The sequence below is a fragment of the Thamnophis sirtalis genome, unplaced genomic scaffold (genome assembly GCF_051295495.1).
Source record: "Thamnophis sirtalis isolate CommonGarterSnake01/CBP01778 unplaced genomic scaffold, rThaSir2_p1.2 scaffold_7, whole genome shotgun sequence".
Taxonomy (NCBI): Eukaryota; Metazoa; Chordata; class Lepidosauria; order Squamata; family Natricidae; genus Thamnophis; species Thamnophis sirtalis.
Genome location: NW_028261387.1, coordinates 93,180,964 through 93,202,291, shown reverse-complemented (window position 1 = coordinate 93,202,291; position 21,328 = coordinate 93,180,964). Strand labels below are relative to the sequence as shown.

The 21,328-nt window shown below is 48.0% G+C and overlaps 1 protein-coding gene across 1 annotated transcript; it reads right to left on the bottom strand.

Annotated features, from left to right (window-relative positions):
• Positions 1-1,886: 1,886 nt before the first annotated feature.
• ARFRP1 (ARF related protein 1) lies at positions 1,887-21,241 on the bottom strand. The gene is made up of 8 exons (XM_087720626.1): positions 21,107-21,241; positions 18,549-18,648; positions 16,965-17,052; positions 15,441-15,523; positions 13,410-13,491; positions 12,145-12,215; positions 3,915-4,015; positions 1,887-2,522 (listed from the first exon to the last, which is right to left on the bottom strand). Exons 2-8 carry the CDS (start codon positions 18,639-18,641, stop codon positions 2,435-2,437), a joined length of 606 nt encoding a protein of 201 aa, XP_087576752.1. The 5' UTR covers positions 18,642-18,648; positions 21,107-21,241; the 3' UTR covers positions 1,887-2,434.
• Between the last annotated feature and the right edge of the window lie 87 nt (positions 21,242-21,328).

Genomic DNA, 21,328 nt, shown 5'->3' with positions numbered 1-21,328 from the left:
CAAACTTTGGTGGGGAGGGCAAAAATGGCCTCCCCCAGCCCCCCCGGAAGAAATACCATGCTCAGCTCAGAGGCGAGCAGTGCGGCCCGCGTGGGAGGGGGTTTGTGCCTGGGGGGGGGGGGGCGCTCACACACACACTATTGTGCGTATATGCTCGCATTTTTTGCACCCAACAACAAAAAGATTAGCCATTACTGTTCTGGGTGGGGTATTAGCTATTCCTGGCAGCTTAGTATCCTCTGCAAATTTGATATGTTCCCCTTCTATCCCTTCATCTGTTTATGACGGTTGCACTTCTAAAACTGATGACGTTCCCCTGTTGGGTAATGAAACGTCTCCAAGAAAACGATCAAATTCCTCTTCTTCTTTCTGCCCTTTCCCTTCCTCCTACACTCCGCAAACACCATTCCTCTCTAAAACTGATGATGTGATTTTATGATGATGATCTCGGTTTCCGTTGGCCATTGGAGACTGGAGACTAAAACATAAGAACGGTTGCAGGAACTGGGTTTGTCTAGTTTAATGTAAAGAAGGACCAGGGGAGACATGATAGCAGTCTTCCAATATCTCAGGGGTTGCCACAAAGAAGAGGGAGTCAAGCTATTCTCCAAAGCACCTGAGGGCAGAACAAAAAGCAATGGGTGGAAACTAATCAAGGAGAGAAGCAACTTACAACGAAAGAGGAATTTCCTGGCAGTTAGAACAGTTAAGCGGTGGAACAGAAGTTGCCTCCAGAAGTTGTGGATGCCCCAACACTGGAAGCCTTTAAGAGGATGTTGGATAGAAACGGCATAGGGTTTCCTGCCTAGGCAGGGGGTTGGACTAGAAGACCTCCAAGGTCCCTTCCAACTCTGCTATTGTATTGTACTGTATTACATTATGCCAGGCTGACCATCTCCACTGCACAGAATGGGAGAGAGCTACAAATCCCGATCAGGTTCAGCACTGGACGAAGCTTCATCGGACCGTAATCTTTTTACAATCTCTTCAGATGTTGGAGCCTGGCAACATCTGGCCTTCCCCCGTTTATAAACTGGTTCCCAGTTAAGACTTTTTCCTCATTTAACCAGGATGACCAGAGAGGTCTTGGACCACTGGGCGGGACCAACTTGCTGCGGGACCAGAATTTGCATCGATACCGAAGAAACGGCAGGATAGGAGCGTGAAAGAAAGGATGCAAAAAATGAAAACGGGAGGGACCAAAATTAGAATTGTTTAAATTATTTTTCAACAATTCAACTGAATCGCTGAATTGTCCGGAGGCCAGTTGGCCGAGGCGAGTTGTCCCATTCTGCGACGAGAGCCAGAATGTTTCAACGTGTCCTTCACTAGCACTTGGCTTTTTTTTTCCCCTATTCACACCGTAGAGAAAAACAACAGAGCAGAAAAGAACAAGAAATCAGTTTTAATCCTCTGCACAAATATAGGAACCGAGATGAAAAAAGGACATAGAACTCCGGCAGTGATATCTCTCTCTTTCCTTCTTTCTTTCTCTCTCTCCTTCTCTCTCTTCTTTCTTTCTCTCCTCTCTTTCTCTCTTCTCTCCTCTTTCTCTCTCTCCTCTCACTCTTTCTCTCTCCTCTCACTTTCTCTTTTCTCTCTTTCTCTCTCCTTTCTTTCTTTTTCTCTCCTCTCACTCTTTCCCTCTTTTCTCTTTCTTTCTTTCTCTCTCTCTTTCTTTCTCCCTCTCCTTCTCTCTTCTCTTTCTTTCTTTCCTCTCACACTTTCTCTCTTTTCTCTCTCTCTCTCTCCGCTCACTCTCTCTCTCTCCTTCTCTCCTCTTTCTTTCTTTCTCTCTCCTCTCACTTTTTATCTCTCCTCTCTCACTTTCTCTCTTTTCTCTTTCTTTCCCTCTCTCCTCTCTCTTTTTCTTTTCTCTCTCTCTCTCTCTCTCTCTCTCTCACTGCAGCATTCGTGAGGTGTACATTTGCTATAAAAGAAGAGTCCACCCCACCCCACCACTGCCGATCGCTCCTTTTCCACACAAGTGCAAAACCAGATTTATGGAACGGCCCAGAAAAATCACTGGGAAACCGGATTTCTCCCCACTCCCCCACTTCCCCGTATTCCCAGTTTGATCAAGTAGCCCCAGAAGTCTTCAACTCCCGACAGGTTTAGAGTTTTGTAAAAAAAAAAAAAAGAGGGACATGTCCTGTAGATATTCGGAACATCGATCCCACTCCATGCTCCAGGAGGCGGGACAGAGCAGGAAGGAAAGGAGGACCCCTCCCAGTTCTTCTCGGAGGTTGAGGCCTCTTGTAAGACGCCGCGAGAGGACAAACGTCTCTTTGATTCAGGGAAGAGTGGGAGGTCGCAGGAATCTCCTTGAGGGACAGAGAGAGGGGGAAGGAGAAACGAGGAAGAGGAGGAGGAGGAGGAGAAGAGTCTCTGGAGGGACCAAGGTGTCTGGCGTGGCGATCCCTTGGTGGTCCCCCTATGTGATGTCCTTCTGCCTCGGGGGACGATGAATGTTCCTCACCACGGACCTGACCATCCACTCAATGCCTTCGTTGACGCCTTTCCTGTAGAGAGAGAGACACAGATGGGTGCAGCGAGGCTTCCAAATCACCTGTGGGATGGTCCTAGTCTTTTAAGAGAGAGGCCACCTCCATTTTGGGGGGATTCTAGATATTCGGCCTTCCCTGACGAGACTGTTGTTGTGGCCCACAGATGCGGCAGCAGATTCAGACAGTGAGGAGGTTGGGGAGGAAGATGGGCCCGTCCTGGATTCTGGGGAAGGCTCTGATGAGGGCTCTGGGTCGGAGGCAGAGAGGGGGCCAGGGCCGTCCCAACAGTTATCAGTGGGGCAGAAAAACAGCTGGAGCCTGTTCCCAGTGTGCGCATGCGCAGAGCGGCCAGGAGGAGGGAACAGCTAAGGAACAAGGGCCGACTCTGGAGTAAAGCCACAGGTGGATGGTGAATGGCCCCTCCCAGAGGGAATAAAAGAGGAGCGAAAGGGGAGTGGAGTTTGCAGGAGACCATGAGTTCAATTCATTAGGGTGAAAATCTGTTCCTGACTCTTTGCCAAGTAATTGCTACTACAGCGTGGAGTTTAGAAGATACCGGCCTGCCAGCTCTCCAAGCCTGATAAAAGTCTGTTGTTGTGAAATCTCTTGAAAGACTGTCGGCCAGGACTTTGCTGGAGAGGAATTCACTTTAAAACTAAATAAAAGGGGTTTTATCGGGACGAGGGGCTGGCTTCGTGGGAATCCTGGGTCAGAACGACTGTCTGGTTTTCTATGTCTACATTCAAATTTCCGGTAAGCTGCCCAGAGTTACTTTAGATAGTCCTCGACTTACGACTACACTGGAGCCCCCAATTTCTGCTGCTCAGTGAGACATTGGTTAAGTGAACCGTGCCCCATTTGGGTGACCTTCCTTGCCACTGTTATTAACTGAATCACTGCAGTTTAGTCACCCGGTTGTTAAGTGAAGCCGGCTTCCCCGTCGACTTTGCTCGTCGGAAGATCGCAAAAGGGGATCATCGGACCCCAGGACACTCCAACCGTCATAAATATGAGTCAGTTGCCACGTGTCCTGAGTTTTGTTCACGTGACGAGGGATGCTGCAACCGTCATTAAGTGTGAAAACGATCATCACTTCCTTTTCAGTGCTGTTGAAACTTTGGTCATTAAATGGACTGTTGTAAGGCGAGGACTACCTGTAACGGATTTTCGTCCCCTACTTAACAGCAATCAGATGGTCGTTTGTCGGGGTGCTGCAGGGGCGTATTCCTGCCGTGGGCTGGACTAGAGGACCTCTAAAGCCCCTTGCAAGTCTTACATTCTTGGATTCTAGGTTCTTCCAGAATCCAGGCCAATACTATTTGAGTAGGGGTCCCAAAAGAGTGAGTTGTCCGCCTTTGGATCAGGCCTCCCCAGCATCTCCCCATGTTCTCCTCCCCCGATACCTACCCAGTGAGGGCCGAGCAACTTTGAGTCAAGCAGTCCCTCTTGCCAATTTTGTTGATGCAGTCGCTGAACGCCGTCTTGATGTCGGGGATCGAGAGGCAGTTCTGGAGGAGGAGGAAGAGAAAGGAAGAGTTAGTGACGCCTTGGGAAATCTATTCAACCAACCTCTCTGAACACGTTGGACGCTTGGAAGACCTCCGACACTCCGCTCCCTGTTGGGAAAGATGGAGGGTAGACTCCGGTAGGCCTGGACCAGTAGTGGGATTCAGCCGGTTTGCACCTATTCGGGAGAACCGGTTGTTAACTTCCTAAGCAGTCCGGAGAACCGATTGTTGGAAGAAATCTCCATGTTTTTTCCCCCGACTTTACAGGGCTAATCCTGTAAGGAAGGCAGGAAGGAAACATTCTGGTGTTGTTTCTAGCTTGATCTTTATTGCCCTGCTTACAGAAACTGCCTCTCTGATTAGCTTTTATTACACTGTAACAGCTAAGGTGAAGCGCCCATCGACCTGAGTGACATTGAGTTGGTCATGCCCACCCAGTCACATGACCACTGAGCCAAGACTATCCAGCTGGTCATTAGGGCAGAGAACCAGTTGTTAAATTATTTGAATCCCATCACTGGACCTACAACTGCAATTGCAATGGAACCTACCCGTTGCAGGTACTCCTCGACTTACAACTGATAGTGTTCCGACGACGGATGCCCAAATTGAATCATGAGCCTCGAGCCGAGCTTCAAAAGAAATCCAGTTCTTTATTAGGAGCTTCACATCGGCACATTCCCAAGTGAAGCCAGCTCTGACCCCACGTAATTTACGGCCAAGTTATGACCCTGTTTCCCCCTCCTCCCCCTCCCAAGGTGTATCACCAATCATGGGGCAATTTCTGGGTTGTACAGATCACTCCCCTCCGGGCCTAAGTAAGCCTGGGATACAGCCTTGAGGGAGATAAGTCTGGAATGTGCACCTGACTTTTGCTGCCCTGCTGTTTCATCAGTTTCCCACCCACCCCTTTCCGATGGCAACTCGAGAGCAGACCAGCAGATGGACCAGCCAGAAGTGGCACGCACAGCCCTCTCTGCGGGCGTGCATGCTGTCGCCAGCTGCTCTTCTGGTTCCCGGCGTGCCAGCCAGCTGGTCTTCATGGGCAGCAGAGTGCCAAGAAATAGTCAGAAAATGGCCCGGAAAACCATCCCCAAACCCGGCCATTTTCAGTGCTGTTTTTGGAACTGCTTTCAGACTGTTTTTCAGCCATTTTCAGGCTGGTTTTTTTGGGACCGTTTTTGCTCCGAAAAATGGCCAAGGAATAGGCATGCTGATCTTCATGCGCGCCAGCGCACTAAAAACCCTAAAGACCTGCTGGCTGTTGTGTGCGCATGGACGCACATTTCGGTTTGGATACTCGGTGCCGAAAAGGTTCGTCATCACTGATTTAGCCCATTCTGTGTAGAGCAGAGGTTGTCCAAACTTGGGAACTTTTAAGACTTGTGGACTTCAACTCCCAGAATTCCCCAGCCAGCTATGCTGGCTGGGGAATTCTGGGAGTTGAAATCCACAAGTCTTAAAAGTTCCCAAGTTTGGACACCCCTGGTGTAGAGCAAGACACATTGATCCTAACTCGGGAGCCATTAATTTAACTTTCTTGCTGCTTTGGTGACATTGAAGCTGGGATCTGTCTCATCGTTTCCATCCTCAAATAACTTCCAAGTATCGAGACGTCACGCTGGGACGCAAACTACTCGTGGCTTCACCTCAAACAACTACTTAAGCCTCTGAAAGTAGGTTTACTGCCTGGCACAGAGCAAAGAAACACGGAGGCACGGAAACCAAAAGCAAATAAATGCCAGAATTGGCACAAGTCTTTTGACGTCAAGGTCGAGAACAGAGGCGGTTTTACTGCCAACTCAGAAGATGCTCTCAGAAACCGTCTGACTTCTAAGAAACGGCAACAGAAAGCAAAACCTTCCCGAAATGAATGCGGGCAAGTCCTCGACTTATGACCATTAGAGAGCCCGACCTTTTTGGGGTTAAGGGAGACCTTTCCTGGCCCCCGTGGCTGTTGAGTGAAATCACTGCAGTTGATAAAAGTTGGTTAATCTGGTCGTTAAGCCTCCCCCGTTAACTTTAGCAATAGCAATAGCAGTTAGACTTATATACAGCTTCATAGGGCTTTCAGCCCTCTCTAAGCGGTTTACAGAGTCAGAATATTGCCCCCAACAACAATCCGGGTCCTCATTTTACCCACCTCGGAAGGATGGAAGGCTGAGTCAACCCTGAGCCGGTGAGATTTGAACAGCCGAACTGCAGAACTGCAGTCAGCTGAAGTAGCCTGCAGTGCTGCATTTAACCACTGCGCCACCTCGGCTCTTTGCTGGTCAGAAGGTCGCAAAAGGGGACAGCAGGATCTGGGCACACCACCGTTGTAAGTGTGAACTGTTGTAAATCAAGGATCATCCCTATATTGCCATTGTGTTTTTAACCCATTAATGATCTTAATCCACTCTTGACTGGTTTGCCTGTTATTTAAACATTAAAATACAAGGGAAAAGGGCAGAATTAAGTAATGAGTAAGGTAAAGGTTCCCCACACACATATGTGTAGCTGTTCGCGACTCTAGGGGACGGTGCTCATCTCCGTTTCAAAGCCGAAGAGCCAGCGCTGTCCGAAGACGTCTCCATGATCATGTGACCAGCATGACTAAGTGCCGAAGGCGCACTGAACGCTGTTCCCTTCCCACCAAATATGGTTCCTATTTTCCTACTTGCATTTTTTATGTGCTTTCGAATTGCTAGTTTTGCAGAAGCTGGGACGAGTAACGGGAGCTCACTCCATTACGCGGCACTAGGGATTCGAACTGCTGAACTTCCTGACCGACAAGCTCAGCGTCTTAGTCACTGAGCCGCCGGGCCACAAGTAATAAACCGCACTGGAAGGAAAGAAACATGAAAAGGGAGAATGGATTCATCTAGAAATGTCACCGTGAGCAAGAACGTGACTCACAATTAATTACGTTTACACAACATAGCAACAAGGGCCAAGCTGAACTTGAAACCCAGCGACGTTTCCTAAGGCACTGGCTGGACGGCAACGTTACACGACTCTGAAATCCTTTAGTAACCGAATTTCTGTTTCCAAAACATTCGTGCTGAATTAGGTAACAAATGTTTAAAGCATGGGTAACCAGGCACGAAAGCAGTTTTACTCATCAATCGGTGGAAAGCAGATTACGCCCATCTTTTTATTCAAGGTCCAGGAACGATCTCTTTAAGTTGCGTTTTGAAGTAAAGTCTTGCTTAAAAAAAAAAAAAGAGAGAGAGAGAGAGAGAGAGAGAAAGGGAATTTTGGGACTTTCTTGGGGTATTTTTTCCCTTGAAGAGGTTCCGCTTCTCAGATCTAAGATGGTTGCAGCATCCTTCTCCTCGCCACCCCACCCCACCGGCTCTCTCCTTCCTTGGATTTTTCCCTTGAAAAAGTTTCGCTTCTCATCCAAGAAGCTTCTTCGGTTCTGACTGAATGGCGGCAAATGGAAGGATTCGCTGTGTATTCCTTGCAGTCTTCTGGTTGTTAGTACTCTCTTTGAGAGTCGCTGAGGCCCCTTGGAGGTTTGTCTGTGCCAGAGGTTGGTTCCTACCAGCTCGGCCGAGTAGATAGTAACTCGGCCGCTCACGGACCCAAACCGGTTTTATTGTCAGCGGCGCCATCTTGATTTTTGGAATAATCTCCATTGCAGAAATGTAGTTTTCTCCCCCTTTTGTAACATTCTGCGCAAGTGCGGGCCTTTTGTGGTGTAAATGCGCATGCATTTTTGCACTGAACTGGCGGTAATGTTGGTAGCAACCCAACCCAATCTGGAACGATCTCCCCGTTGAGATCCGGACCCTCACTAACCCTTCCGGCCTTCCGCAAAGCGACCAAGACCTGGCTGTTCCGGCAGGCCTGGGGCTGTTGAATCGTCCAGCCCCACCCTCAGTTGTGAATGTTGTGTTTTTTTAACGTTGTGTTGTTTTTATATGTCCCTCCCTCCCCCTTTTTTTATTGTAAGCCGCCCTGAGTCTCTTTGAGAGTGGGCTCCCGAGCTCCACTTTCGGCTGCGACAGCCTCCTGCAACTGTCTGCCAGTGAAAACGGGCTCCCGAGCTCCATTTTCAGTTGTGACAGCCTCCTGCAACCGTCTGCCAGTGAAAACGGGCTCCCGAGCTCCATTTTCAGTTGTGACAGCCTCCTGCAACCGTCTGCCAGTGAGAACGGGGTACCGAGCTCCATTCAATCAATCAATCAATCAATCAATCAATCAATCAACCCTGGTCTGTGCCCTCAGGGTCACCTGAATCAGAGTGCGGATCGACTGGGACACCTTCTTGGAACTGCTGAAAGGACCCTGTAGTAGACAGGAGATAGTGGCGGGGGTTCATATCCCTCCCCCCCCATTGAGAGAGGGACGTTGGATCTAAACGTGAACAGCCTCCTGGACCCCTCTTTCCAACCAGTTGTCATCTCAGTCCAGAGTGTGGTCAAAGCAGACATCTATGTTAAAATTGAACAGCTCTCTCTCCACAGAGGAGGAGGAGGAGGATACAACCCCACCAGGGGTGGTGGTCACTTACCTTCCCTACTGGTTTGCAGATGTGCATGCGCTTTTGGTGGGGGGAAAAAACGGCCTAAATGGGATGCCGTAGAGCCGGGGTGGGTGGTCAGGGCAACCTGCGATTTCTGCAACCGGTTCGGTCAAACCGATCCGAACCGGTTGAATACTACCTCTAGGCCCCCACCTATCTCCGGTTTACAACACAGTCCTTTCAGCAGTTCCAAGGAGGTTTCCCACCCATTTGCACTCTGATTCAGGTGACCCCCGAGGGCACAGACGAACCTCCAAGCGGCCTCAACGACTCTCAGAGAGAGTACTAACGACCAGAGGACTACAAATAATACACCGTGAATCCTTCCATTCTCCACTATTCAGTCAGAACCGAAGAAGCTTCTTGGATGAGAAGCGAAACTTTTTCCAAGGGAAGAATCCAAGGAAGGAGAGAGCCGGTGGGGTGGGGGTGGCGAGGAGAAGGATGCTGCAACCATCTTAAATGTGAAAAGCAGTCCTAAGTCATTTCTTTCAATGCCTTTGCAACGTTGGTCACTAAATGAATTACCTATACATGCTGTTTGCTAAGCGACTGAATTTTGATCACGTGGCCTTAGGGATGCGACGATGGCCGTTAAGCGCGAGGACCGGTCGTAAGTCACGGCGTTCAAATGCCCCTGTAACTTTGTTCGCTAAACAAACGCTTGAAAGTCAAAGGCTATCTGTACACAACATGAAACATGCTTTGACGCACACTTTGTGGTTTGTGGCTTTTCCAGATCAATTGAAAAGGAGTTCCTAGAGTTCGCCGAGGATGGGTGGGTGGGTGGGATTTTTTAAAAACACAACTACCACTGTAAACACAACACAGTCTTAAACGTAAATAAAAGGTGAGTCATGTGTCTGGTGCGTTGTGCAACATCCTGAGTTTATTAATAGTGGTGCGTTTGATGTTTAAATATTTGGAAACGGCAGGGCCTCCTTCCTTTTTTCACATATGTTTGGTGGTACACAAAGAATACAACTCTTTGGAGCCGGAACGGTGCAAGAGGGTGTGAAGAGCCAGACGCAACAGCCAACTCTATGGCATCAAACGGTAACGTTCCTTTGCAACAGAGGGCCGGCGCCCCCTGGGGGACAGCACCCGCTACTGCAGCTGTTAAGTGCACAGTAAAGGCGCATAAGGTTCAAAATTGGCAACATCTCGTCATCTTTGCAACAGGGTCAAGTTTACACTCTGGACAGAGAGGGCCTCGGGTTCGAAAGAGGGGTCAAAGAGGGCGCTTGGGTTAAAACTGAACGGGTTTCTCTCCACAGAAGGGGAGGGATGCAACATCGCCTGGCTCTTGTTTAAAACCCAGTCCTCTCAGCAAATGTCGATGGAGAGTCACCCAGGTCACGGGTTGTCCCAGTGGTGCTTTTTTGGCAAGAGGCAACAGGACTCACCATGGCGCATCACACCAGCCATTACGTCAACTTTGCTGGCTGGAGAATTCTGGGAGTTGAAGTCCACAAGTCTTAAAGTTGCCAAGTTTGGGAACCACTGCCCTAGACCAGTGGGCCTCAACCTTCCTAATGCTGCGACCCTTATAATACAGTTGCTCATGTTGTGGTGACCCCACAACCATAAAATTATTTGATGTTTTCTGTATTTTTTTCGAAAATATGTCTTTTCCGATGGTCTCAGGCGATCCTTGTGAAAGGGTCGTTCGACCCCCAAAGGGGTCGTGACCCACAGGTTGAGGACCGCTTCTCTAGACTGTGATCAAGGGGTATCCATAGAAACATTGGGATGTAATCAGTGGTGGGTTTCAAAAATTGTTCGAACCTACTCTGTGGGTGTGGCCTCCTTTGTGGGAGTGGCTTGCCACCCATGTGACCGGATGGGAGTGGCTTGCCGCCCATGTGACCGGATACGAAGATGCTGACGACACTTGTCAGAACCACCTTAAATTATCTCACACACAGCACTGGCATGCATAAGAATATGATGTAAACTTGTTTTTTAAAAGGCATCTTTGGTTTGCGTTAAAACAACTTCAACACACGCAACGTTCTGATTGCACCACAAACGCAGTAGTCATCCTTACCTTTCACAGAGGCACTGAGTTTTATAAATAGGAGCATGATAGTGTAGAATAATCACATCCAAGGACCACTGGTGGGTTTCAAAAAATGTTTGGAACCTCTTCTGTAGGTGTGGCCTGCTTTCCGGGTCCACTGGTGGAACCTCTTCTAACTGGTTCGGTAGATTTGACGAACCAGTTCTACCGAATAGGTGCGAACTGGTAGGAACCCACCTCTGGATGTAATGCAGAATCCGTGAGAGAAAAACTTTTTTTTTTTTTTACTATTGTAAAACAAGGAACTCTCTTCAGTGATTTCTACATTAAAGCAACCACCGGCTATGAATCAATATCTTAAGAAAACCACCAGAAAAATGAGGTTACTTTAGTTAATTCCATAGAAAGCTGTTTGGTTTCTGCTTCAACTTTTTCATTTGTGTTAGTTGTGAAGTCGTATCCGACACATCGCGACCCCATGGACCACGTTCCTCCAGGCCTTCCTGCCCTCTACCATCCTCTGGAGTCCATTGAAGCTCACGCCGGCTGCTTCGGTGACTCCATCCAGCCACTTCCTTCTCTGCTGTCCCCTTCTTCTTCTTTTGCCCTCCAGCATGAGGCTCTTCTCCAGGGAGTCCTTCTTCCTTCTCATGAGGTGGCCAAAGTCTTTGAGTTTCCTCTTCAGGATCCGGCCTTCTAAAGAGCAGTCAGGGTGGATCTCCTCTAGGACTGACCGGTTGGATGTCCTTGCAGTCCAAGGGACTCAATGCAGGCGCCTTCTCCAGCACCAGAGTTCAAAGGCCTCCATTCTTTCTTATGCTCACCCTTCCTTATGGTCCAACTTTCACAGCCACACATTGCAAATGGGAAAGCCATAAGCCTTGACTAGACGCACTTTTGTTGGCAGGGTGTGTAATCATTACTTCTGTTTTAAAAAAAAAAAACCCTCATAGAGCCATCCTTTACAGAGATGGGTGGCATATAAAATTTAAAAATAAAGATGTGTGTGTGTTAATTATGCACACACACATCCATCCATCCATCCATGATGCTCTCCTTGTTTGTAGACGGAAAAGCAACCTGGATCTATTAAAATAAATACAGGTAAGGTAAAGGTTCCCCTCGCACACATGTGCTAGTCGTTCCAGACTCTAGGGGGCGATGCTCACCTCCGTTTCAAAGCCGAAGAGCCGGCGCTGTCCGAAGACGTCTCCGTGGTCATGTGGCCAGCATGACTCAATGCTGAAGGCGCACAGAACATTGTTCTCTTCCCACCAAAGGTGGCTCCTATTTTTCTACTTGCATTTTTACGTGCTTTCAAACTCCTAGGTTGGCAGAAGCTGGGACAAGTCATGGGAGCTCACTCCGTTACGCGGCGCTAGGGATTCAAACTGCCAAACTGCCGACCTTTCTGATCGACAAGCTCAGCGTCTTAGCCTCTGAGCCACTGCGTCCCTAAATACAGGTACCTTTTAGAAAATAATAATTTTTGTATACTATTTGTAACCAACTGATACACTTTCTATAGCATGTAAAGAAGGATGTTTTAATAAAAAATAATAATAATAATTTTTGTAAAAAAAAAAATCACACCTCTATATCTTGTTTGTTAGCGAGAACCAACAAAGGGACGCCTTCCAGAACCTCATTGGTTATCATCTTTTCTGCAAAGAAGCAAAAGAGAGAGAGAAACATCAAAAATCCAGGCTGGATTTGTCCAAATAGGTTCTGAAAATAAGGTTTATTGATTCTGATCCCACCTTTATTACTATATAATTTGAGTCAAGGCAGAGGACAGACATAGTACTTTTTCCGCCTGCTGTTTTCTCCACAACAATCCTGTGAGGTGGACTGAGCTGAGAGGGGACAACTGGCCCAAAGTTACCCATGCAGCTTTCATGACTGAGAAGGGACTAGAACTCACCATCTCCTGGTGATTGGCACTAAAGTCACTCAGCCGGCTTTCATGCCTAAGGCGGGACTAGAACTCATAGTCTCCTGGTGATTGGCACAAAGTCACCGAGCCAGTTCTCATGCCTAACTAAAGAGGATTAGAACTCATCACTCCTGGTGATTGGCCCAAGGTCAACCAGCCAGCTGTCATGCCTAAGGCAAGACTAGAACTCACCATCTCCTTGCTTTGTTCAATTGAATTCCCTCACTGCAGGGAGGAAAGCATTAATAGCTGGACACATGTCAAACCCTAAAGGTCTGGATTTCTTGCTTAAGTGTGTTTTCTCTGCTAGCAAAGTCTCTCTCTCTCTCCCTCTCCTCCCTCTCCTCTCTCTCTCCTCCCTCTCTCTCTCTCTCCCCTCTCTCTCTCCCTCTCCTCTTTCTCCCTCTCCTCCCTCTCCTCTCTCTCTCCTCCCTCTCTCTCTCTCCCCTCTCTCTCTCCCTCTCCTCTCTCTCTATCCCCCCTCTCTCTCTATCCCCCCTCTCTCTCCTCCTTCTCTCTCCTCTTTCTCCCTTTCCTCTCTCCCCCCTCTCTCTCCCTCTCTCTCCTTTCTCCCTTTCCTCTCTCCCCCTCTCTGTCCTCTCTCTCTCTCTCCTCCCTCTCTCCCCCCTCTCTCTCCTCTCTCTCTCCTTTCTCCCTCTCCTCTCTTCCCCCTCTCTCTCCTCTTTCTCTCTCTCCTCTCTCTCTCCCTCTCTCCTCCCTCTCTCCTCCCTCTCCTCTCTCTCTCCTCTTTCTCTCCTCTCTCCTCTCTCCCCCTCTCTCTCCCCCTCTCTCCTCTTTCTCCCTCTCCTCTCTCCCCCCTCTCTCCTTCCTCTCTCTCCTTCCTCTCTCTCTCCCCACCTCTCTCTCCTCTCTCTGTCTCTCCTCTCTCTCTCTCTCTCCTCTCTCTTTCTCACGCACTTACCAAAAGCTCGCTTGGATTCCGACAACCTTTCCTCGTCGGTGGAATCGATAATGTAAATGACCCCATGGGATTCTGCATAATACTGAGACCACATAAAAAGGAAAACAAATCAATTATAAAACCCCAAGTAATACCACAAAGGGTACGTTTTGAATGTTTAAAGTTAAATGTATGCTGAATTTTTGAACGGTGTGACTGTAAGCTGCCTAGAAGCATCTCGGCAAAATGAGCAGCATAGACAGACAGACAGATGGAGGAGAGAGAGAGAGAAGAAAGACAGATAGATTCAAAGAAAGAGTAGAGCCATCAGCATTCAAAATATCTTAGAACAGGGGGGGTCCAGCCCTGTCAACGTCAAGACTTATGGACTTCAACTCCCAGAATTCCCCATGCTAGACAGGGAATTCTGGGAGTTGAAGTCCACAGCTCTTAAAGTTGCCATGGTTGGAAAAGATATTCCCTACTTACAAGAACTTCTAATATTAAAATATTGTTAGATCAACACTCCACATATCAGCAATATGGAATAACCCCCGGAATATGGTGAGTATCCGAAGAAGGAATGGTAAAATTAATTAATCACAACAGAGCTGGAAGGGACCTTGGAGGTCTTCTAGTCCAACCCCCTGCTCAAGCAGGAGACCCCACACCATTTCAGACCTCTAAGTAATAACTTAAACTCATTAGCTTATTAACATAATTAACATTAACTAAGCCAGGGGTAGTCAACCTTTTTATACCTACCGCCCACTTTTGTATCTCTGTTAGTAGTACAATTTTCTGACCGGCCACCAGTTCCACAGTAATGATGATTTATAAAGTAGGGAAGTAACTTTACTTTATAAAATTTACAAAGCTGAGTTACAGCAAACCCCCACCCACCCCCACCATGAAAACTGGAACGCCCACTAGTGGGCGGTAGGGACCAGGTTGATTACGGTTCCACCACAAAACCGCGTTCGACTAAAGCGTGCTCGACGAAACCACGTAGCTGACGTCATCAACAGGGCGACAACAGCGCGGAGACAGAAGCACGCTGTAAACGCTAAACCTAAAATTAACCCCTAAACCTAAACCTAACCCTTAACCTAACCCTAATCCTAACCCTTAACCTAACCCTAAACCTAATCCTAACCCTTAACCTAACCCTAAAGCTAACCCTAAACCTAACCTTTACCTTAAGTTGAATCGGCTTGCTTTCAAAGCGCTATTTAAAGCGCCCTTCTTTCTCCGTGCTGGCTGTTGTCGCCCTGTTGATGATGTCAGCGACGCGGTTTAATCGGGCGCGGCTTAGTCGAGCGCGGTTTTGTCGTGCCACGGTTGATTACCACTGAACTAAGCTATGCCAACATATCTGGAGAATATCGCAATAGCTAACAGCCTGGAAAAAGTCAACATTTCAATGCCTCTAAAGGGAACTATACAGAGAGATCCTTGACTTACAACTGGCTGTTTAGTGACCATTTGAAGTTCTGATGGGGTCTAGCTGGATTTGGATTCAACGTTCCAACGTTCACGCCCCTCCCACTGTGGTCATGTGACTTCTTGAAGCGCATTTTATGATGTTTTTAAACCCAAACTGATATTTTACGTCCGGTTTCAGAGCTTGTAGGTCTGCATATATTCTCCCCTTATTAGAGAGATTGCCAGGGAGGGCAGACAATGTTTATCTAGGCTTTCTCCTCCTCCTAACCTGGTTACCATGTATGCAGTGGCAAAGTTCTGTGCTGCTGCAATGTCCATACGAAAAAAATTGGCTACAGAAGTATAGTACCATCTTGTACCAATTATCTGGACATACCTTTAACAATCTTTGGACCATAATGTTGTTATCCACTTTTAATGTCAATACTTTTAATTATATTTTAATGTTAGTATTTTTAATATATAGTGTAAAGACAAATGTATTTTGCTGGTCTTTGACCGTAATAAAGATCTTACTATGTCCGGTTTCAGCAAAATTGCCTCCGTAATGCATTGTTGATTTGTTTAAGGACCGTGTAATTCCGCGGTCGTATCTCTCCACCCTACCTTGTCCCAAAGAGACTGAAGTTCGTCCTGACCTCCGAGATCCCAAAACATCAACCGAGCTTTTCCAGCGTCTATGGTCCCAACTAGGAGACACAAGCAGACAATTCAAAATGTGCACGTATTTTTTTTTCTTCTGCAATACAACTAATTTAACTTCTTTGGGGTCGACCCACTCTACGACAGAGGCATGCGACAGAACGTCTAAAGAGCTTTGGAGATAACAGATAGTCCTCGACTTACAAACGGTTGGTTTAGTGACAATTCAAAGTTCCAAAACGAATTGGAAAGGACCAGGGAAAATTCTGCTGGGACTTTAGGCTTACTACCACCAGAGGGCGCATGAAAGCCTTAAGTAACTTGAAGATGTGTGGACTTCAATTCCCAGAATTCACCAGCCAGCCACGGATGTAGTAACTTTCTTTATATCAATCTGCAGGGCTTAAGCGTAATTTAAATCGTTGACCACCTAACCCTTAAAAGGGATAGAAAGTAGGGATGTAAGAGTGCGTGGTGTTGTGGTCCGCCAGTGGCCAGCAGAGCTGGCAGCAGATTCGGACAGTGAGAAGGTTGGGGAGGAAGATGGGCCAGTCCTGGAGTCTGGGGAAGGCTCTGTGTCGGAGGCAGAGGGGGGGGGGGGCAGCTGCCTTCGGAGTCAAACATCAGTGAGGCAGAAGAACAGCTGGAGCCTGTTCCCAGTGTGCGCATGTGCAGAGTTGACAGACAAAGGGAACAGCTAAAGAACAGGGATCAACTTGGGAGGAAGGCCACAGGTGGACAGTGAATGGCCCCTCCCAGAGGAGATAAAAGAGGAGCGAAAGGGGAGTGGAGTTTGCAGGAGACCATTAGTTCGCTTCATTGGTTTGTTAAATGCCGACTATAAAATTTCCCTCTCTTTCTTTCTATTTTTCCCTTATTTAAAATACTTCCATAATTTATTTTTTAAAATCTCTTATTGTGTCCTTTTTCGAAGGAACGATCAGTTCAGACAAACGAAGAGTAAGCCATAGCACAGTCAAGCAACCACGAAGAGCATTCCCAATAACATGACTGGAAAAGCCACTTGTATATAAACAGACAGCAAACCCCACTCCCCTGTAGCACTGATAATATTACCTAGTTGGGTCATGAAATGTCTGCAAGAAAACAACCAAGCTCAGAGGGAGCACCAAGGACCTCACAATCTTCCTCCTCCTCGCACTTCTTTCTAGCCCTGATGATGTTACCTAGTTGGGCCATGAAACATCTGCAAGAAAACAACCAAGCTCATGGAGCACCAAGGACCCCACAGTTCTCCTCCTCCTCCTCTCTGTAAACTCCACTCCCTTTTAGCACTGATGACATTACCAAGTTGGGTCATGAAACGTCTGCAAGAGAGCAACCAAGCTCAGAGAGTACCACAGTATTGATGGGGTTAATTTTTTGTCTCCTCATCATCTGTCGGATGACCACCAGAGCTTTGGGCAACACCAATCCAAGGCAAATGTCACCCACTTGTATTCTCCCACTCTTGGGCATTCGACTTACTGTTCAAACCGACAGTGGTTGTGATTTTGGATAAGCTCATCCCTTTGTAGTTCTTGTTGAATCTCGTTTTTGTCTGTTCAAGAAAAGTCTGGGGGGAAAAAAGGAAACATAAAAGAAAACTTGGGCATTTTTTATATTTGTTGATTGCTACGAAACCGAGACCAAAATTACTGCAAATTCTGGATCTTGAGATTAAGCAAAGAGAATCTTGCTTCTGTGGCCCCGCCAGCATCCAGCAGAGCTGGCACAGATTCGAACAGTGAGGAGGTTGGGGAGGAACCTGGGCCAGTCCTGGAGTGTGGGGAAGCCTCCGATGAGGGCTCTCGGTCGGAGGCGGGGGGGGGGCAAAGCCGTATGCCAGTTATCAGCTGCCTTCAGAGCCAGACATCAGTGAGGCAGATGAACTTCGGGAACCTGTGTGCGCATGCGTATAGTTGCCAGATGAAAGGAACAGCTAAAGAACAGGGGTTGACTTGGGAGTAAGGCCACAGGTGGACGGTGAATGGCCCCTCCCAGAGGATGTAAAAGAGGGGCGAAAGGGAAGTGGAGTTTGCAGGAGACCGTTAGTTCCCTTAATGGGTTCGTGACTCCGAGACTCCTTGCCAAGTTTTGCAGATATCGGCCTGGCAGCTCTCCAAGCCAGATAAGGTCTGTGACTGTAAATCCTCCCTTGAAAGACTTTGATAGACGTGAATGAGCAGAATTCAGAGTCAATTAATAAAAGGTTTTTTTTGTTGGGACAGGGAGTTTGCTTCATGCTTTTGGGAAGCCTCGGTCAGAATATGCACTACATAAACATGACGAAATAAATACATCCATACAAAACTATGCATATACCCACATATATTCTATGACACAGAGAAACATCACGGTCTAGTTCGGATGTATACATGTACATGGCGAGAAAAATGAATCTTGTGAGTTTTATCAGATGGATGGCACAGGGAACAAGAATCTGGTAGTCCTGCTAGAAATACTTGGAAATCTTCACCCAGAAGGGAGCACCACAAACACACCGTAAATTGGGTGCATGGGGGTCTCTAACAATGCTTCAAGTCTCTAAGTGCATAGCGCTTATAAGCAGCCTCCTGAATAAGGGAGCTTCCTGTAATCTTCTCCGCTGTCCTCACCACTCTCTGTCTGGACTTTCTATCTGCTGTCCTCACCATTCTCTATATGGACCTTCTCTCTCTGAGGCGCTGCTGCCACCAAACCAAACAGTGATGCCGTTTGTTAGAACGCTCTCAAGTTGTGTCTCTGGTCAGGAGAGAAGGGGAAAGATGTGCTCTCCTCATCCGGCACAGGAAATGCAGATGCTGGTTTGCACACAGTCAATGAAGTCTCATGAAGTCTTGGCAATTTAAACATTTTTTTTATTATTGTAAAATTTTCATTTGAGGCCCTTAGTGGGACAGCCTCTTTACCTGCAGGTGACACCCCCTAATGGAATTAGAGATGGGAGAAATTTATCTCATGCAGGAGTTGGAGATTTCTACTTTGTGACTCGGAATAAACCAATACAAGCACAGAGAGGGGGGAGAAGTGGAGATTTTCCCGTTTCTACGGACAAGCCAAGATACACACCGTTTTTCCAGCATTGTCCAACCCCAGGATTAAGATGCAGTATTCATCTCGCCGGAACATATACTTGTAGAGCCCCGAAAGCAGTGTGTACATTGTGCTCCTGTAAACAAACACAACAACATTGGCAAAAAGGATCCTTGTTTCCCCCCGATACTGCAGGAATTTCCCTCGTAAATGAAAAGAAACAGAAGTTTTTTTGAGGTTCACCAATTGATATAATAGTTATTTTCCCAAGATTTTCTAAAATGATGAAACTGCGTGAGCATAGTATTATGGTAATTTATATTTATTTACTTATTTGTATCCCACCTTCATTATTTAACTGAAGGCAGCAAATATATCCAACACACCTTCCTCCTATTTTACTGACAACGACCCTGTGAGGTAGGGCTGAGAGAGTGAGTGACTGGCTCAGAGATGGCTTTCAGGCCTAAGGTGGGACTAGAACTCACAGTTGCCTGGTGATTGGCCCAAACACCCTGCTGGCTTTCATGTCTAAGGCAGAACTAGAACTCCCAGTCTCCTGGTGATTGGCCCAAAGTCAGCCAGATGGCTTTCATGTCTAAGGCAGAACTAGAACTCCCAGTCTCCTGGTGATTGGCCCAAAGTCACCCTGCTAGCTTTCATGTCTAAGGCAGGACTAGAACTCCCAGTCTCCTGGTGATTGGCCCAAAGTCACCCAGATGGCTTTCATGTCTAAGGCAGGACTAGAACTCCCAGTCTCCCGGTGATTGGCCCAAACACTCGGCTGGCTTTCATGTTTGAGGCAGAACTAGAACTCACAGTCTGCTGGTTGAATTGGCCCAAAGTCATCCAGCAACTTTCATACCTAGAGTGGGACTAGAACTCACCGTCTCCCACTTTCTGGTGCCTTTAACCACTTGGTCTAGGCAGAAATGGTTGTACCAGTATTATAACTTACAACCCGTAACTTAGAAAGGTAGTAAAACTGGGTGCATCTCACTTAACAACTGCCTCCCTGGGCAACGGAAATTCTGGTCCCAGAATCAAGGACTCCCTGTAATCTCGCCCTTCAAAGAGATCTTCCTTTTTCACACTAGAAAAATCCCACCTTGCTTTCACGGAAACGACACAGACCTTTCCACTACTGCAATGCGCTCTACATGGGGCAGCCCTTGAAGAGCATTCGGAGACTTCAACTCGTCCAGAATGCAGCCGCGCGAGCGATTGTGGGTGCACCTCGGTACACCCACGTTACACCTATCCTCCGCGAGCTGCACTGGCTACCGATCGGTCTCCGGATACGCTTCAAAGTGCTAGTCGTAACTTATAAAGCCCTTCATGGTATTGGACCTGGGTACTTGAGAGACCGCCTGATGCCAATTACCTCCCAAAGACCCGTCAGATCTCACAGGGTCGGCCTCCTCCGGGTTCCGTCCACCAGCCAATGCTATCTGGCTACTACCCGGGGGAGGGCCTTCTCTGTAGCAGCTCCGGCCCTTTGGAACGAACTCCCCGCGGAGATCCGGACCCTCACCTCTCTCCAGGCCTTCTGGAAAGCCGTCAAAACCTGGCTGTGCCGGCAGGCCTGGGGTTGATGAGTTCCCCTCCCCTCTCGACTGGTATGGCTGTGTGATTTTCGTGTATTTTAATTATGTGTACTGTTGTTTATGTTCCCTTTCCCCTTTGAGTTGTTCGCCGCCCTGAGTCCCTCCTGGAGAAGGGTGGCATACAAATAAACCAAATACAAATACAAAATACACTAAGTGCGCAATCGAACTGGAGGGAGATGTTGCGTATATATACAATCAGAGCGCTGTATACATCGAAGCAGGCACAATGGGCAGCGGGAGCATCCCATTTTCAACTGCCGTGTCCTGGGATCCTGGGATCCGCATTGGCCAGCAGAGTCGATGGGGAAAGCCAGATCCACTTCACAACCAGGTTACTAACTTAACAACTGCGGCGATTCACTTAACAACGGAGGCAAGAAAGGTTGTAAAATGGGGCAAAACCCGCTTAACCAAAGTCTCGCCTAGCAATGCCCTCCCCCCATTGTGGATGTAAGTCGAGGACTGCTTGTACAATAGGAACAAATATATATTATCCCAGCAAGAGCCGAGGTGGCGCAGTGGTTAAATGCAGCACTGCAGGCTACTTTAGCTGACTGCAGTTCTGCAGTTCGGCTGTTCAAATCTCAAGGGCTCAGGGTTGACTCAGCCTTCCATCCTTCCGAGGTGGGTAAAATGAGGACCCGGATTGTTGTTGGGAGCAATATGCTGACTCTGTAAACCGCTTAGAGAGGGCGGAAAGCCCTAGGAAGCGGTATATAAGTCTAACTGCTATTGCTATAGCAAGGAATTTCCTGCTATTGGCTGTATTATGCATGCAAATGTCTTGGTCTTTCAACGTCCTCTGGGAAGTTTCAAGAGGGCGCCTGAGCATGCACAGAGTGGTTTCCTTTGCCCCAAGCTGCTTCTGGATCCCTCCCACCCAGGTGCCTTTCCCACCTGCCAGATGGGGATTGTAGTCCCGCCTTCCCCGCTAGGGTCCGTGAGCCCCGCCGAGGCGGGAGGGCGGCGCCGGAGGAGACTTACCGGGCACTTTACAAAGAGGGGGCGAATTCGGTTAACGGCTCCTGCTCGCCTTCCTTACGGGTTCCTTCCTCAGTCCGCCCCGCTCGTGCGAGGCACCCTGGGAAATGGAGTCCCGTCCCCGCCGGCGACGGCGTCCCGCGGGCTGTAAAAAACCACGATCCCCGGGAGCCTCTGCGCCTCCACGCCACGCCCTCTCCCGCATCGCCGGCCACGAACCATAGA